The sequence below is a fragment of the Squalius cephalus genome, assembly GCF_949319135.1.
Source record: "Squalius cephalus genome assembly, chromosome: 2".
NCBI lineage: Eukaryota > Metazoa > Chordata > Actinopteri > Cypriniformes > Leuciscidae > Squalius > Squalius cephalus.
The window spans coordinates 10,094,761-10,115,128 of NC_137123.1; the positions used below are offsets into that span (position 1 = coordinate 10,094,761).

The window sequence follows — 20,368 nt, forward strand, 5'->3', positions numbered from 1 at the left end:
GTCAAGAGCGTCAGTATTATGACGCCCAAGGATGAGAATGCGTTGGTTATTCTAATGTTGATCTAGCTTACTGCTAGTCTCACACAGACAAACCAACACATAGAATAACATTAATTTCAACAGTTTAGTGTGCTAGTGTAATGTTAGACCAAGTGAAACAGCGCTGCGTTACCTCACAAGTTTAATTTGTCTAATAAACTGACCTGTGAGTTGTAATTCTGCACTTGCGTGTAGTTCGGTAGAATGAAATGTCCATTCCTTTTATATCCGCGGGACTCGCGTCGTGTGGAGCTGATAGCTGTCTCTTAGCAATCCCGAACTGCTTCATATCACAGTCATGATAAAAGCATCGATGTATTCAGTCATCCATAAACGTTATTAGATCGGTCGGCTTGACGTTGACGACAAGATCCATAATTCTTAGCAAATGTTGCGTCATCAAACTATGCCTTTGTTATTGTAAGAGGTTAGTGACCCCTAGCAGCGAAAAAAAATCACATACTGTACGTTTAAGCAAAAAAAGTTAACAAGGAAAAACTATTAAGACTAAAATTTGAAAGGCTTGAAACATTGACAGTTTGAAATACAGACAGTTCTGGATTAAGTTTGAGGAAGATTTTTTTTTTTTTACTTTTTTACAATGAATATATATAGTGCAACTGCAAAAACTGAGAGGAAAAAAATACATGTTGCATTTGTTTAGAGATTTTTTTATATATAACTACAATTTTGATGTTACTTCGTTTCCTCGCTCCTCCGTCCTCCAGCCTGTGACCCAGAAACTGATCAAACTCAGCATCTTGAAGGACATCTCAATTGACCCTTCGCAGGGAGCTTGATTGACAGGCGATCTAACCAATCATAATCCGCCATCCGCCATTTTGTCCGACAAAGCAGTCAGGAGAGATAGCAGATTAACATGGGAGAATTTGAACTTGAAAAACGGAATGTACTGACGCCTTTCCGCGGTTAAAACAACATTCCTTCTTATGTTCATTAATGTTTATTTGATGCTATAAATTAACTAGAAGGAAGAGATGATCGGTTCACGAGCAGCTTTAACTGATTCTCTACAGCGATCTGTCAGACACATTTAAGAGCCACAAAACGGTATGTATCGTTTAAATTTCTTTTAAAAAATGACCAAATTTGAAAGGTGAGACTTTGTTTAATATGTCTAATATCAAAAGTAACCGAAAAGTAACCTGGTCTGTCCTGTCTGTCAGCGTGTTGTCAGTCTCCTCTCTGCTCCGCGATGTATTTTTCACTGCGTGAGAACATGGTGTTGCGTGAGAGCAGCGTAGCTTGTCGGGCATAGCGACAGTAACTAAGGAGGGCGGGTCTTTGCGAAGGGTCAATTCTCTCAATTCCCTTCACGTCACAATCATTTTCATTTATGCTTTACCTTTGCAGTTTATATAAATTATATATCAAGCATAAATCAACAGGACATCTTGCTTTATCTTTATTATTTATGAATTTCTTAAAATAACCAAACTTTAACAACATAAGGGCAGATCCCTTGATCACAGCTGTTGACGCTTTGAAGTGACGCTCCAGTGATCAAGAATATTCCAATATACAAATAGAGCGCTTCTCATTTCTTATTTGTGTATCCTCGTTTCCTTTCCTCGTGTCTCAGTTCCACCCCCTGTAGGATTCAAGGGAAGGTTGCAAGGATAGAATATTATTTGTTATTTAACAAATCAGTGACCACTAATTTGTCCCTAGCAATAATTTCAATCAAAAATTTAAATATATTTGTACTGTATATAACGTCTAGGTTACTGATGTAACCCCTGTTCCCTGAAGGAGGGAACCGAGACATTGCATGATTGACGAATTAGGATTGCGCCTGAGAACATATCATCATCGAGTTTTAACAGAACCGGTCCAATGGACATTGTCGAGTGAGATTTGCATCGCGGACCACACCCCGTGCTGTGGTTATAAAGGAAGCGATCAGAGACACTCCCCAAGTTTTCGCAGAGGAGCCGAGTGGTGCTCAACGTCAACGGGACGTAACTTCTCCCAGTTGAAAAAGACGAACTGTTAAATGTATTAAAAATGCATTAAAGTATATTTGTATTGTACTAAAAACATACTCAAGTACATTTTTAATATATTTAATTGTATGTCTTTTTCACCTTGGCTCCCTTCCCTCCTTCAGGGAACAGGAGTTACATTAGTAACCTAGACGTTCCCATTCAGTCATCACTATGAGTTACGTCAGTGATTGATGAATTGGGATCCCTAAGAAAAACGGCACAAACACTGTCTTCCAGCGCCTCATGTAAACCGCCTGATCCCCCACACCCTTGGAGAAGGAGAGGGCTTTACACAGAGAAGTCAATCACTGCTGTTCCTGCTTGTTAACGCCTACTTGTCACTGTTCTGCCATTTTCACTATGATGGTATAAATAAATAAATTAAATAAGTCAATAAATAACCCTTTAACTTTGAGTTCAAAACTTAGAAGATCCTACATTTCTCCAAGGACAGTGAATTATTTTTGAGTCTTTTTACCTGTGGAAGAACACACATATAGGATCACCACATATGGGCACCAGTCTAACACAGGGGCTGACCACTGACCAGAGTCGCTTCTGACTCCAGAGGAGGAGATGAGTTGCGACATGAGATGGGAGTGTGGATCACCTTGACAGTTTATTTACGCATATCGATGTGTTATCCGTTCAGATCAGTATATGTTTGTTTTGCAGCAACAGCAGAAACCGGCGGAGAGCAAGGAATACTGTGAGCAACTTGAGGCAATTGATCTGCCACTGGAGTCGAGTTTGCTCTTTCCCAGTTGACCTGAAGCCCCAGATGGCTGAGGTGTCTGAGCACCAGGTCCCTGTGTTCGCACAACTGATCTCGCGAGTGGCCAAGATGAGCCAGTCTTTGAGATAGTTGAGGATGCGAACACCCACCTCCCGTAACAGGGAAAGGGCGGCCTCCGCGACCTTCGTAAAGACGCCGGGTGACAGGGAGGACTTTGTACTGGTATGCCCGTCCCTCGATTGCAAAGTATAGGAACGGTCTGTGTCGAGGGAGAATTGAGACATGGAAGAACATGGCTACCATATACACTCTCAGAAAATAAAGTACATAATTGTACCTTTAGGGGTACAATGGCTTGTCACTGGGGCTGTACCCTCAAGGGTACAATATTGTACCCTTGGCATAGGGTACATATTTGTACCCTTGTGATTTGTACCTTAAGAGACCAGTCTTGTACCTGTGGTGACAATTTTGTACCTTTATTTAACAGTACAAAAATGGACCCTTCAAAAATGGTACCAAATTGGCTTTGACAGGGTACAATCGTTGACTATAATGATATGTATATATTACACACACACTGAATTAAAATCAGAATTTATTAAATCCTTTTCATTTTCACATTTTCCAACATTTTATTTTAAACTCAATGTCTAACTGTGACATATAAATTATTATCATCTGAGTAAGTGTCATTTGCCTGAAAGTCCATTTTATCTCCTTTCATCTCGACGACGGTTACTTCTATGCCTGCTTCTGATATTTTCTGAAGGACCTCCTCGGTTGAAAGCCCTGTAAGAACCATGAGTAACCGTGCTATGACTTCTTCTCCACCGATGGCCAAAAGAAAGAAAGACTGCGAACTGGACATTCTTTTAAATTGAGATTCAAGCAGCCAATCAGGGCTGGCTCTACATACACTCTCAGAAAATAAAGTACATAATTGTACCTTTAGGGGTACAATGGCTTGTCACTGGGGCTGTACCCTCAAGGGTACAATATTGTACCTTAACCTTTAAAAGAAACGGTACATATATGTAACTTTTAATGCTTTTTGATCCTCAAAAAGTTACATATATGTACCTTGAGGTCCAACAGCATAAACTCCAGTGTTAATTGAACTCTCCTGGGAGTTTATATGACTCCAGACTCAAGAGTGTTGAAGTTAATGATATTATTGAAGACACCTGATGTTAACAAGCAGAATCACGGAGGAGAAAATATAATTTTTTAAAGACACCGTTATGGAGATCAGTGTTTCCTTTAGTTGGGCTCTTGACCCTTAAATCATTAACTTTAGAATTTGTTTGGCTGTTGTATCTGAGTTATAACTGCCAGATGAACAAAGAGAAAAAGTGATCAGGTGGTGTTGGTTTATGTTTTAAAGTCTAATCTCAGACTTAAATGTATATTGTTGATTACAGCAGCCTGTGATTCTACAGCAAAAGATTTTCAGCATTTTAAATATAATCCAAAAATTCTTAAAAGTTGTTCTGATCAAAAGACATTGAAAATTACTTTATGAAGAAACACTGACATAAATAATCAGCCTGTGAATCTCAACAATGGTGACAATAATAAAGCATGTTGCAGTGCATTCTGGGTGCCACCAATCAAAACTCATTCATGGCTCCCATCATGCATTGCGGTATGAATAAATTATGATCTGAATTGTCTTACTAATTTCCTTTCCCTAATTGAATATTCTGTTTGTCACCATTGTTGAGATTCATACACTGATTCTTGATGTCTGTGTGTGCCTAAAAGAAAGATTTGTTTTATCAGATCAACTTTTAAGAAATTCTTTTGATTATTTCAAAAATTCTGGATCTTATGCTGTGGAATCACAGTGATGCTATAATCAACAATATACATTTAAGTCAGAGATTAGATTCTAAATGAGTTCAGTGATTCAGGTCAAATTATGATTAAGTCAAAACATAACCAACACCACCTGATCAACTTATCTCTTTGTTCATCTAGCCATTATAACTCAGATACAACAGCCAAACAAAACCTAATGTTAACAGTTTAAGGGTCAAAAGACCCAACTAAAGCAAACACTGATCACCACAACGGTGTCTTAAAAAAAGAGATTTTCTCCTTCAGTGATTCTGCTTGTTAACATCAGGTGTCTTCAATAATGCTCAATCATCACTCAATGAATTACTTAATTAGCTCATTAACTTTAGCACTCTTGATTGTTAATTTAACACTCATATTTTAACACTTTAACACTCTTGAGTCTGGAGCCAAATAAACTCCCAGGAAAGTTCATTTAACACTGGAGTTTTTGCTGTGTTATAGTGATTTAATATCAGTAAATTGACTTACAAAACTTTTATTTCCTTTATTTCAAGGCTACTCAAATATAGTGATAAGTTAAAATCTACCTTAAATGATTAAGGTATCATTAAAACCTTTACAAAAAAAATTAATAAAATTACTTAGCAGAGGCTGTCTTTTGATATTGTACCTTAACCTTTAAAAGAAACGGTATATATTTGTACCTTTTAATGCTTGGGGACATATATGTACCTTTTTGACCCTCAAAAAGGTACATATATGTACCTTGGGGGACAGAAATGGACTCCTACTGTACCCCTATTTCTGAGAGTGTACTATATCCAGCTACCCGTCCCAGAGTGGAGTCTGAGTGTGCAGTGCAACACTACCTGGCTCCACAGTTTGGCAGGGGTGCGTGAGAAAGCATACCGCTTGTTCTGAGACACTGTTTATGATTTATGGGGATTAAAAAAGAAGAATGGGAAGATTTTTATCATTATAGGGTGGTTGTGTACACACACTGCTGATACATTTATGTTCAAACACCATGTAAAGTGAATTTTGCATAATGGGTGCCTTTTACAAATCTTTAAAAATCTTAAAAACTTTTTAATACAAATTTTAGGTTGATATTTAAAAAAATTAAAAATAAATAAATCAGTACGATTTTTTGAGCGCAGTACCAAACTTTTCCACTAGATGACATCCAGACTCCTCTGGTGACCGTATAAGGACTCTTCGATTTCCATATATGGATTAAGTGATCTTAACTACAGTCTGAACGCTTTCAAATGCTATATAGTTTGTCAAGATTACTTTAGGTTTAGACTAAGATATTATTGTTATAAATGTATAATGGCAAGTGTCCCAAGGGTGTCGGGGAGGGGCAGTCTTAAAAATAGTGGTTAAAACATTTTTATAAACCATAAATTCAGATATTTATTCTTTGTAATGTTTGAAAAGTCAATCTGCACTCACACATGACATTGAGCTGAACATCAGGAGAGATGTGAGTGTGTCCGTCTACAGCACAGCTATATCTGCCTGAATCCTCTCTTCTGACTGACTGCAGCAGGAGTTCATTGTTTCTGTCTCTTCTCTCAGTTAATGGCTGTGAGTTTCTGTACCAGATGAATGTTGCTCTGTCAGTCAGAGCGCAGCTGCTTTTACATCTCAGAGTGACTGAATCTCCCTCTGTCACTCTCTCAGGAGACTCCACCTGAAGATCTGAACACAACACACACATTATATCTAGTGCTGCTGTCATACACTGATTATTATTCAACATAATGCACAGAAGAAGAGATGAACCTCATCAAAGTCACCTGTGACAGTAAGATTCACTCCTGAATCACCAGTATATCTTCCATCAGGTTTATCAGTGATGATTCTGAAATAGTACATGCGTGAATCCTTCAGTGTCACATGACTCAGTCTGATGTTGCTGTTCTGCTGTTTATCTCCCAGATACTGAAGCCTCTGACTGTATTCAGGGTCCTTAGACAGATCTTGAAGCTTAACACCCCTTTGAATTGGGCCTTTTGTCCAGAACACTTTCATGATCTGATGTCCAGTAGGGTATTTATAAGTGCATCTCATTATCACTGTTGAGTCTTTTAGTGCACAGATGCGTGAAGGACTGTACCTCACACTCCAACCAGCACTAGAAACCCCTGAAACACAGAATTCATCAAACTGTAAATGTTGTTTTATCTGTTATATTGGGCCATGAAAACATGACAATACTTTATTACTATTAGAAAACAGTGACTCATTACAGGAAATATAAGATAAATGTGAATAAATAATCTCAGTGTGAATTACTTTAAGACAGAGGAGTGAAGAGAGAACCAAGAAATCAGCCAAAAACAACAAGCTGCACAATTACAGTTTTTCTGAATTGCTAAAACACATTTCTTGAAACCATCACTCACTTTCTCAAAACCTTAAACACAAAAGCAAATGTTCAAAACTCATTCAGAGAATCTCTGACTCTTCTGGCAAAATCAAACAATGCTTTCAGATCTTACACACATCAGTCAATATTAGAAACACGACAGATCATTTGTTAGACACTACATGAAGAATGGAGAACACAGAATCCAAAGCATGCAGTTACAGGAGAAATATGTATTTATATATTGTAACAAAGTAAACAAATTTTGTAATTACGTAATAAAGTAGGGTAACACTTTATTTTGATAGTCCGTTTGTTGAGACTTTACTAGTTATTAGTAGCCATTCAGTAGCTTGTCAACAGTGCATCAGTTGACATTCAACAACACTGTTTCAACAGACAAGTAACATACGTTCAACTGACTGCCTATAGACTATAAGGTACAATTCAAGTGTTAATCTACAGATTTTACGAAAAAGTGCCTGTTGACTGTCAATGTTATTTTGCAACAGGTTATTAACCAATTGTCGACTAAATTTCAATTGTCAACTAACTTTCTGTAGATTGAGTACCAACAACTCAAGATCAATCTGTCAGTTAAATGTCAACAGTCATGTCAGCATATGAAGTATATGATACTGTATATCCTACTCAAGGGGTCTCATGTGCATCAAATTAATGATTATTTTAGCTGATTTAAACTGTTTTTAAAAAGGTTTTAACCATTTGTAGATAATCTGTTGATAGTCAACTAAAGATTAGATCTGTTGCTTGTCAACAAATAAATTGTTTATGATCAGTAGACTATTAATAGACATTATCCACCAAGTGTTAGTAGATAAATTTTAGGACTATCTAATTAAAGTGAAAAACAGTTGATATCAGTAGAAAGTCTATAACCTATCAACAGATTGAAAACATACATTTTTTGTACGTTTGGATAGATGCAGAAACGTATGATACAGACATGTCTGCAACGTAGAATTATTACGAATTCACAGCTACAAAACGTTTACGAATCATAAAGATATCTGTATCATTTCCCTTATACTGTTTTATAGATAAATGTAAGTTCCCTTAACCCTACTCCCAAACCTAAATATAAATTACTCATTTTATACAGAATATAAAAAGAATAAAACACTTTATGGACAGAGATGTGTAGGGAAATGCCAGTTTTATTAATAGCATTAAAATATATTTTGAGCCACTAACATTAATCCTACTCCTGCCCCTAAACCTACCCATAACCATTTCTTAAAACTATGCAGGCTAAAATTATGAAGAAAAACAACAGATGTGTAATCATAATAATTTATTGCGAAAATGTAAATCAGTACCAAAAGTCGCTCAAATGACGATGTGTTGCAGTCCTCTCTGGCAGTATATAATAGTTTTGTATAAGGGACAGAGCAGAATTTAAGTTATTAATCCATGAAAATGTTAACCCAGCTTCCCTCTGCGTGAAGACGGCGCGCGCGCTTCTGCATGTCAATGTTGTTTCAACTGAAACACGGCATGCTGCAATCTGTGACGAAGCAGGCGAGAGCCAATGAGCGTTTGATATCACTGCCGTAAAACATGTCGTAACGCTTCTTGAGGGCGCAATTTTTACATTTAAATTTATCACGAGCGCGGGATTCGACATTTACGGTCGCTGCTGAGAATGGAGATGGAGATCGCTGGATGTGGATGAAGGGCTGAATTTGGATCTGTTTCTTGCTTGCGTATGAATTATAAAGATTTGGATTACATCTAACATTACGTTAGCTAATAAAAATGATGTATTTTGTTAATTTATATTGTGTTTTGGTGTATTATGGTTCTATAGGAGAAAACGCCTTTTGTGTCTCACAGTAACGTTAAATAAACTAAATGTTTCAAAATGGTTAAACGATTAAAGAAGGTATTGTTAAGGGTTTAAACTATAGTCTTGTCTGTTAAACCTCCGAAGCAAGATTGCAGCAGGAATAGAGATTATTTCTTAAATGATTTACTGTTATAACGTTAAACTGCATTTAATAAATGCGATTTTCTGTAAAACTTACTGTCATGAAAGGCTAAATGTATTAATTAATAATTATTGTTATTTGTTGTTTATAACTTTTGATCTTGGCCTCGGGCATTTGAAATGATGTAGACTATTGAGAGTTTTCTCATTTGGAATGCACAATATAATTCTTTTCACATAATCAGATGGTTCAGATGTGATCGTGATATCCTAGTAAATAATGGGTTGTATTATTTATTTTTTATTTAATAAAAGTGATTTTTTTTCTCTGATGTGCTGGCCATTGTTCTACTTCAGTCAGGTTAGGTATGCAATCTGTTGATAGGTTATAGACTTTCTACTGATATCAACTGTCTTTCACTTTAATTAGATAGTCCTAAAAGATATCTACTAACACTTAGTGGATAATGTCTATTAATAGTCAACTGATCATAAACAATATATTAATCTGTTGATAGGTTATAGACTTTCTACTGATATAAACTCTTTTTCACTTTAATTAGATAGTCCTAAAATATATCTACTAACGCTTAGTTGAGAATGTCTATTAATAGTCTACTGATCATAAACAATTTCTTTGTTGACAAGCAACAAATAAGCAACTACATGTAATCTTTAGTTGACTATCAACAGATTATCTACAAATGGTTAAAACATTTTTTTTAAATCAGCTAAAATAATTATTAATTTGATGCATATGAGACCCCTTGAGTAGGATATCGACAATTGGTTAATAACCTGTTGCAAAATAACATTGACAGTCAACAGGCACTTTTTCGTAAAATCTGTAGATTAACACTTGAATTGTACCTTATAGTCTATAGGCAGTCAGTTGAACGTATGTTACTTGTCTGTTGAAACAGTGTTGTTGAATGTCAACTGATGCACTGTTGACAAGCTACTGAATGGCTACTAATAACTAGTAAAGTCTCAACAAACGGACTATCAAAATAAAGTGTTACCTAAAGTAGTACTGACACCTGACAGTGGTGAGTGAATAAATACTGTATGCACTGCAAGTACTGTATAGTATTGTACTGAATATTGTATAGTATGGAATGTCTGTATATTCAGCATTTGCATACTGTGAAATACAGTGACCAACTGCAGAAGCCCAAAAGGTTACAGTAAAAAACTGTAAATGAAAAGTATGTTACTGTAAAGTACAGTCAGAAGAGTTGAGCAACGGGGGGCGCTAGTGTGCCGTAATGGAGTAGGTCACACTTTTGTGGAGCTCCGTGTAAAATCCTCTTGTTTTATTGAATGTATACTGCAGCAATCGTTTTTTATGTCATAGACTATCGTTTAAGTTGTATTCTAGTCTAGTGGGCTCATTTTTACGTCGGACATGCAAAGGAGCAAAGCTCAAAGCCAGAAAAATGCATCCTCTACTGAGGCTAGCAACGAAGCAATACTAGCCGCTATCACGAAGCAAGGAGAAGAGCAGTTAACTAGTGTTTCCAAGCTAGTTGATGACCTCAAAAAGACTATGGAGGGACGCCTTGATTCAATCGATGCACACCTGGCTACACTACAGAGCAAACATCACAAAGTGGAACGTCGCATAGATGGCATGGATGAGGCTCTAACAGATGCCGACCAACGCATAACGGTTTTTAGAGACCACTTGTAAGGAACTTCAAGCAGCCAACACTCGTCTCAGTGCCAAGCTTAATGACCTAGAAGGATGCTCACGCAGGCTCAACATTAGGATCGTTGGTATCAAAGAGGGTGAGGAAAACATCCGCCCAGCTGAGTTTGTGTCTGAGCTGATTTCAAAGATACTTGGCCAAGGAAACTTCAGCAAACCGGTCAAAATAGATAGAGCTCATCGCAGAATAAAAGCCAAAGCCAAAAGAAAAAGAACCACCCAGGGTCATCATCGCAAAACTTCATAACGACAGAGACGTGAGGAATGTTTTACGACTAAGCCGACAGCGTGCACCGCTTAGCTACAAGGATGAGAGGGTGTCAATATTTCCCGGCTTAGTTGGCTCTGTTATACCCGGCAGTCTCCTATCAGGATTTGGGATGTGCTGCTTAGTTCTTTGTTGCGGCTCTGGGGTTGTTCTGGGGTGTGTTTATGTGTTCTTTGTTAATCTGCCAGATCTATATTTTTCTTGTGCCAGTTCAAATTGTCTGTTATACTTTTATTTTAATGCAGGATAATCAGTCAAGTAGGTCGGGATGAAGTCCTATTACTTTTACATCCTGGAACTGTAGAGGTCTTGGCAAAGCCATTAAGCGGGGTAAAGTATTTTCACATTTAAAGTCCTTGTCATCAGATATTACTTTCTTACAAGAAACCCATATTGGCCCAACTGATCAGAGGAGATTGAGAGCTGTTTGGTTGTCACAAGTTTACCAATCTACTTTTTCTTCTAAATCGAGAGGGGTAGCGATTCTTATTCGTAAAACTATTCCATTTATATTTAAGTCCATGATAACTGACCCAGGTGGAAGATACCTTCTCGTCTCTGGAACAGTGAATTCTGTACCATTGGTCCTTTTGAATATTTATGCTCCCAATTTTGACAGCCCTGAATTTTTTTGCAAAATTTTTAATCTTGCTGCGGAACATAACACTCACAATATAATTATTGGAGGAGATTTCAATTGCTATGTAGACCCTCAGGCAGACCGCTCTTCCGCTAAAGCAGCCCCACAATTGAAGTCTGTACCTGTACTACTATCTGATTAAATCGCTAGATACAGTTGATATATGGAGACATCTGCACCCCATAAACCGAGAATACTCTTTTTTTTCATCTGTGCATGGTAGCTTTACCAGAATCGATTATTTTTTAGTTGATGCTAGACTAACATCAAGAGTCATCAGCTCCACATACCATAACATCTTAGTCTCAGACCATGCGCCTCTGACCATGAGGATTGATTTCAATCTCCATACACGTCAGTACATCTGGAAGTTTAACCCCACACTGAATTCAGACAACTGTTTTCAAGAATACATCTCTACTAGGATGTCAGGCTTTATGCTGGATAATGACAATGGTGCTGTTTCAGACTCAACCCTCTGGGAGTCCTTTAAAGCTGTTACGAGAGGTCACATAATCTCCTATCAGTCAGCAAGTAAAAAAGCTAGGCAGAAGCGTCTCTCTGAAATTGAAACTGAACTTACTGCACTGGAGGATTCTTACCGAGGGTCTAAATCTGAGGATATCCTTAAAAACATCTTGAAGATAAATTATGAGTATAACCATATTCTTGGCGAGCAGGTCAGGCACTATATTTGTAAATTAAAACAAAAGCACTTTGAGCTGGGTGAGAAGGCAGACAGGCTGCTTGCTAGGCAGTTAAAAGCCGTGCAAGCTGATAGGGCGATTCATAAAGTCTCATCTCCAACCGGGCAGCTATTAACTGACCCTAAACAAATTAATGACAGTTTTTTTTACTTTTATAGCCAGTTATACTCATCAAAGTCTAAGTCCACCGATGCTGAGATTTCAGATTTTCTAGACGCACTGGACATCCCTGTTCTAGATGAGGTGATAAGGCAGGATCTGGACACTGACATCACATTGGATGAAATCAAAACAGCTATCTGTTCCTTTCCTAATGGCAAAGCCTGTGGTCCTGATGGATTTGGCATAGAATTTTACAAGGCACATATAGACAACATCGCCCCACTCCTTCTTCGTATGGTAAAGTGCTCTCTGAAGGATGAGATTTTTCTCAGCTCGCTTTATGAAGCGCATGTTTGTCTTCTCCTGAAAAAAGACAGGGATGACACTGATGTCACATCTTACCGTCCTCTAAGTTTGCTGAACAGTGACCAGAAAATTATTGCAAAAGTTCTTACAAACCGATTAAGTAAATATATCAGTGCCTTAATTCACCCGGATCAATCAGGTTTCATTCCAGGCAGATTTTCCTTCTCTAACACTCGCCGCCTGTTAAATACTATGTATTCTGATAGGCTACCATACGCTGCTGTCATGTCGTTAGATGCCCAGCAGGCCTTTGACCAAGTCGAATGGAGATACATGTTTGCCACCCTTGAAAAATTTGGCTTTGGTGACACATTTATGAAGTTGTTAAGAATGCTATATGCACGTCCAAAATCCTCTATTTTGACTAATTATGACAGGTCCCCTTCATTCTTGCTGGGTCGTGGCACTAGGCAGGGCTGCTGCCTTTCTCCTATGCTCTTCGCTTTGGCCCTTGAGCCCCTGGCAATAGCCATTAGAGCCAGCCCTCAAATCAGTGGAATAAATTGTGGCTCATCTGAGTGTACCATAGGCTTATATGCAGATGATGTCCTGACCCTGTCAGATGTTAGGTCATCCCTGTCCCCCCTACTTGATCTGATAAAATCCTTTTGGTCAATTCTCTGGATTTACTATTAACTGGAACAAAAGTCTGTTCATGCCCCTATCTGATGGCCTGGATTCTAAATATCTTGAGGATCTACCATTCAAAGTCTCCAATGATCAGTTCAGATATTTAGGAATCAATATCACCAAAAATCCCAAACTTCTCTTTAAATGTAATTATCTCGATCTGATGGACAAGCTTAAAGTCATGGTAGATAAATGGAAACTTCTCCCCCTCTCCTTAATAGGGCGTGTCAATATTATCAAGATGACTGTACTTCCCAAATTTATTTATCTTTTTCAAAATGTGCCTATTTTTCTTACAGCTGCTTTCTTTAAATCTTTAGACTCTATCATTTTGCCCTTTGTATAGGCCAACAAGCCCCCCCCGCATCTCTAAAGCGCACCTGCAGAAGCCTACTACTGAAGGTGGTTTGGGCCTGCCTGTTATGCGTCATTATTACTGGGCATGTAACGCCAGAGCATGGGTATTCTGGAATCATGCCCTATGCACTGATGATGAGAGTAACCTCTGCCCCAATTGGCCTTTGATTGAGTCCCACAAATTGAAAACATTTGTTGGAGCTTCCCTTAGTGCCTTTTTATTTTCAAATCCTGATTCATCTATCAAACAGCTTAAAGGTGACTTTATTCTATCAAACTCTTTGAAGATTCTTAGACAAATTAAGGGTGTGCTGAATCTCCCTGAGCTTTCCTTTTTTGCTCCCATATGTCATAACCCTTCCTTTAAGCCAGGTCTAATGGACTCAGTGTTTGCACACTGGACAGAGAAGGGCCTTGTAACTATCAGTGATCTTTATATTGACAAGTGTTTTGCATCTTTCGCCCAACTTAAGGAGAAATATTTGCTACCATCTAGCCATTTTTTCCGTTATCTCCAAATTAGAAGCTTTGTAAAGGAATCAGTACCCACACAATACGAGTTTTATCGACTTCTTACGCGTGAACCCACATCCAAAGGTTTGATTTCACAGTTTGTTGCCCTTTTTCCATTGGCTACCTCCTCTCTTCACATTAAAGAAGCATGGGTTAAGGACACAGGAGAAGAGATTGATGATGGGCTCTGCTCAATGGCATTAGAGAGAATCAAAGCATGTTCTATCAATGCACGACTTCAGCTTAAACTTTGTCAAACACCCAGCGCAGGTTTTGCAAGATCTGGGGGCCTTTCACTGACTATATTAAGAGACAACAGGACGAGTCTCAGGTGGAAGTTTGATATTATTAGGGGCCAAGCACCGAAGGTGCGGAGGCACCTATTGTATCTGTTCCCGTTCTTATTATTATTCTTCCGACTGGGAGTCTATGGCAGCCCATATAACTGATTGTGGGGAAGGTGTTTTGGTTTGACATTCTGATAGAGGACAGTCCCAACATTAAATACACCAATTTTGGTGTTTCTAAGTCATTTCCTCTAGCGCCAGCACCTGTCCAAAGTTTCACTAATATTTTTCTAATAACTTTTGAACCGTAAGGCCAATCAACAAAATTCTTTTTCCTCTGATTCCTGAGCTCATGACGATTCGATTGCACCCTATGACATCATTTTCCGTCATAGAAATATGGCCGCCGTTTTGAATTTTTTGAAAAACATACTTTTTCGAACTCGTCCTAGACGGTTTGTCCGATTTGCAGGAAAATTGAACCAGATCATCTTCAGGCAGTGCTGACCAAAAGCTATGGAATTCAAATTGATTCGTCAAACCGTTTTTGATAAACGCTCGAACAAATTTTACGTAGCGCCTGAAAAAACAGTCGTAAGGCTGTATCTCCGCAACGCTTTATCGTATTCAGACCAAACTTGGTACGTGTCATCACAAGTATGACCTGAGGCAACATGCTGTGTTTCGGCGCAGCGCCACCTACTGGTCCGGAGATATGAAAAATGGCTATTTTTGCTTATAACTTCTGAACAGTTTGTCCAAAAATCATAAAATTGGTATTGTTAGATTCAGGGCAACATGCCGAGTCGACTGATATCCAATTTTACCATATCGGCCATTTTGACTGTCGGCCATTTTGAATTTTGTGCTAAAATGCTGTATTTTAAGAACGCATGAACGGATTGTTACGAAACTTGGTATGGTTCATCAGCACAATGTCCTGAAGGAGCGTGAGAAGTTTCGAAACAGCGCCACCTAGTGGTGATTTTTTTTTTTTCAAATGCTTATAACTTTGGGTGTGGTCGACTTATTTTCACGAGACTCATCTAATTAGACTCCTGAATCCTTGCCGAGTCCTACGATAACAAACATGCTAGGTTTCGCCTTACGGTTTGTGTAGCGTTGTGATTTAGCACTTAAAAAACATTTGGCTATATCTTTGAAACCGTTTGTCCGATCGAGACGAAACCCCCGTCAGAAGTTTGGAAACATAGGTCGATAACTATTTATTTCCGCTCAAATGCGAAAATATTGATAGTAAGGGGTAGTAAAATCCAATCAAAGTCATGTGTCAGTCATTTTTTACGTGTTTTTTCATATACATATCTATAACTCCGAAGCGAATTGAGATATCTTCACCAAAATTGACACACATATGTATGGGCTCACTCTGAGGACACATCAAAAAAATGGTGGGACTGAGCCTCTTGGTGGCGCTATAATAGAACAAAACATGAAATTCCCATTGACTTCAATACAGTTTTGTGAAATAAAATGCTATACTAAACAAACACATTGGTGTAATATTGCGAAACTCAGAATGTACCTTCAGCACCATCCCCTGAAGGTACCCAAAATATTTCGAGACAGCGCCACCTAGTGGTCAAAAGTTATAACAAAATTTCCAAAAAGGCTAATAACTTTTGAATAAATCGGCCTATCGAAATGCCACTGGTCTTAATAGATTCCTTGGGTCAAGCCGAGAACATAGATACCAAGTTATTAGATACCATAGATACCATACCTTATTTGGCCGAACTTCCTGTCCGCCATCTTGATTTTCATTCAAAACCTACTTTTTCAAACTCCTCCTAGGCCGTAGCTCCAATCTTCACCAAAATCGAATCGTATCATCTCCAGACTGTGCTGACTAAAAGTTATGGATTTCGTGTCGATAGACGAAAATGTTTTCGTATAGCGCAGCAGCAAAGTTGAGGCATGATGCTAAAAGCACTATTCAGGCTTTATCTCTGCAATGCCTTGACATATTGACACCAAACTTTGTATGTGTCATTGTCACTTCACTCTGACCACATCACATCAGTTTTGTAACTGCGACACCTATTGGTCGAAAGTAATAATCCATTAAATCATATTTTTATTCACTGTTTCTATGATTTTTCAGGCATTTCGCCTAAAATCCTCTTTAAATGTCTTTAATTGCTCATTGTTGCAGTTGGTCTGACACGTCTTGTCGTCTTATTCTGCTTGGCCCCGGTAATTGCTGCTTGCAGCTATATTTATGTATTATTTTCCTATTTTCATTATGTGAATTGTTTTCATTTCAAGCCATCATTCAAGTGCTGGGACTCTGACCTTAACTTTGGGCTTCCTTGACCTCACTTCTTCCCAAAACCATGGAACCCTTACTCTTCAGAACCTGTGGACATTTTTTTCAGTTCTTGGACTGGATTATAGATACATGCTGGTATCTTTTATAAGAACTGGCAGTTATTGTTTTTGTTTTGTTTTGTATTGTTGTGTCCTGCCTTGTTGGCTTGTGTCTGTCTGTGACTGTTATGCAGAAAACCTTTGAAAATAAATAAAAAATGTCGGTCCGGCCGGAGAATATCATCTCTGCAGGAGAAGAGAAAAACCCTGAAGCAGATCCAGCCTTGACAACATTCTCCACACCTTCCTTTTCCTCTTCCTCCTCGTTCATCACCTCTTTCACACACTCTTCCTCCTCTTATACACACACACTCTTCCTCCTTTTATACACACACTCTTCGTCCTCTTATACACACTCTTTCTCCTCTTATACTCACACTCTTCCTCCTCTTATACTCACACTCTTCCTCCTCTTACTCATACTCTTCCTCCTCTTACTCACACTCTTCCTCCTCTTATACTCACACTCTTCCTCCTCTTATACACATACTCTTCCTCCTCTTATACTCACACTCTTCCTCCTCTTATACACACACTCTTCCTCCTCTTATACTCACACTCTTCCTCCTCTTATACACATACTCTTCCTCCTCTTATACTCACACTCTTCCTCCTCTTATACACATACTCTTCCTCCTCTTATACTCATACTCTTCCTCCTCTTATACTCACACTCTTCCTCCTCTTATACTCGTACTCTTCCTCCTCTTATAATCATACTCTTCCTCCTCTTATACTCACACTCTTCCTCCTCTTATACACACACTCTTCCTCCTCTTATACACACACTCTTCCTCCTCTTATACTCACACTCTTCATCCTCTTATACTCACACTCTTCCTCCTCTTATACACACACTCTTCCTCCTCTTATACTCATACTCTTCCTCCTCTTATACTCACACTCTTCCCCCTTTTATACACATACTCTTCCTCCTCTTATACTCACACTCTTCATCCTCTTATACTCACACTCTTCCTCCTCTTATACACATACTCTTCCTCTTATATTCACACTCTTCCTCCTCTTATACTCATACTCTTCCTCCTCTTATACTCATACTCTTCCTCTTCTTATACTCACACTCTTCCTCCTCTTATACACATACTCTTCCTCCTCTAACTCATACTCTTCCTCCTCTTATACACACACTCTTCCTCCTCTTAGGCTACGTTCACACTGCAGGGCTTAATGCTCAATTCCGATTTTTTGAAAAAATTTGATTTTTTTGCAAGGCCGTTCACATTTCCAATTAAATGCGACCTTTTGTGATCTCCTGTGTGAACGTGAAATGACCCAGAAGTGACCCGCATGCGCAGAAGAGTACTCAACGGTCAACGACGTCACTTGTTGTTTGCGGAAGTAGCTAAACTTTAACCAGAGCCCGTCTCTGCTTTAACTAACTGTGATTCTCTCACTCACACACACACACACACGCACACACACGAGCGCACGCAGCGACCGTTACACAAGAGCCAGACTGCAGCCGCTGACCTATCTAATATCAGATTCAGCACAAATAAGTTAACATAACGTATATATAATGGCCGTGGGCTTTTTTTTTTTTTTAATTAACGGGCTCGTCGAGGTCGACCCGTTCGGCAGATTTACCTCAGCTCGACGAATATGCAGTCCGTTTTCAAACCGACGACTACTTCAATGCAGAATTATGACGTTTTTCGCGTATCAATGACGTGCGGGTCGGATACATGCGACCTGGCCGTTCAGACTGAAGTCGCATTTCAAAAGATCGGATATGTATCGGATTTGGGACCACATACCCAAGTGGCCTGGGTCGCATTTGAAAAGATCGGATCTGTGTCGTTCAGACTGTCATGAAAAGATCAGATACAGGTCGCATAGGGGCAAAAAAATCGGAATTGGGTCGTTTCAGCCTGCAGTGTGAACGTAGCCTTATACTCACACTCTTCCTCATATACTCACACTCTTCCTCCTCTTATACTCACACTCTTCCTCCTCTTATACTCACACTCTTCCTCCTCTTATATTCATACTCTTCCTCTTATACTCAAACTCTTCCTCCTCTCCCTCTTATATTGCTTCCATCCATTGCTGTTCTCAACATTCAGTGCAACATTTTGAGTCAATTTAGGCACTTTAAACTGTCTTGTATTTTGTACAGTTGGTTTCCTCTCATCATTAGAAATAAGTCTGAACAGTTTTGAGTCGTTGTGTGTAAACGATGACAACTGTGTTGTAGTTGTGTTTGACTTTAGCCTGCCTGTGTTTAGCGTTTTGAAACATAAGTGCATCACAGTGAAAAATGTGTTTTAGTGAGTGAGAATGTGTTTAGTGTTTTGCAAAAAGAGTGCATGAGATTTGCAAACAGCGTTTTAACTTCCTGAACTTGTTTAATGTTTTACAGAAAGAGTGATTTATTCGTCAAATTGGTTTAGGCTACTGAGAATTTGGTTCAGAGAAGTGGGTTTAGTGTTTAGCAATTCAGACAAACTGTAAATCCTGGAATATGACAAAATAAATATTTAACATACGCATTCACTTCTGAGAACAAGAACACAAGATATTCACGATCTAGTGCTAGGGCAGGGCTGTGAACTGTCACACATTCAGCCTGAGACTCTAATCGACACGTTTCACACACTCTCACACCACACACACATTTTCTCACGCAGAGAAAAATTGCTAAACATTCATTGCGTGAGAACAACAGAACTCGGCAAACTACAAGCATCATCAAAACGGCCAAGGCCTCTTTATGGGCAGAGGTGTAAAGTCCAGGGGTCAGAAAGTAGAAGTCCTGCCATATGTTTATTACACCCATAAACTCAGCAGCTGATTCCACTAATTAGTTCTCCTGTCTGAATTAGCAAATCCAGGTGAACAAAATACTGAGGAGGACTTTTACTGTCTGAACCTGTACTTTACACCTCTTGCACTGACAGACAAGACAGAGCTGGTTACTTTTAAATTCTAAGCTCTCAGATTCTGTCAATTTTATTACGAAATAAAAAGAATAAATATAGTTTTGGCGCTTGTAAATGTGAAGTGGCAGATCACTGTAGCACCTCAGTTCAAGCGGCACATGATCTGATCATCAACGAATGAACAATAGGTAGGCTATGTTGAAAGACACAGTAAAACTTACTGAAATGTATATGTGACCAATCATGGAAAGTGGACACAAGTAAATCACTCAAGGCATTTTGAGTTATTCACAGATTCTGAAAGTGTAGTCTCCAAGCTTTCCAACAATGTGTAACACATGGAAATCTGATAATATTTGGAGAAGTTGTGGCCATTTGAAGGTAGGCACTCAAAAAAGCTCAAAGGGAAGAAAACAGCCTCTAAAGATTGTGCAGTTTTCACCTCTCTCTCCTGCTGGGAGTGACAATAGGGCTCATTTACATCTCATTTAGATAAGCCATGCCCCCTGTAAAGCTGTAAATCACAGGGGGGAGCAAAAAGGCCAGGAAAATGTGCCATCAAAGAAAAAAAA

The 20,368-nt window shown here is 38.7% G+C and overlaps 1 protein-coding gene across 1 annotated transcript in view; it reads right to left on the minus strand.

Moving 5' to 3' along the window:
- Nucleotides 1-20,368, minus strand: part of LOC307152384 (B-cell receptor CD22-like) — a gene marked incomplete at its 5' end in the record, with an annotated part of 35,228 nt that overhangs the window by 6,980 nt on the left and 7,880 nt on the right. Inside the window, 2 exons of the mRNA XM_079860961.1 lie at nucleotides 6,049-6,297; nucleotides 6,396-6,743. Coding sequence (XP_079717087.1) covers nucleotides 6,049-6,297; nucleotides 6,396-6,743 — 597 coding nt within the window. The remainder of the gene's footprint in view (nucleotides 1-6,048; nucleotides 6,298-6,395; nucleotides 6,744-20,368) is intronic.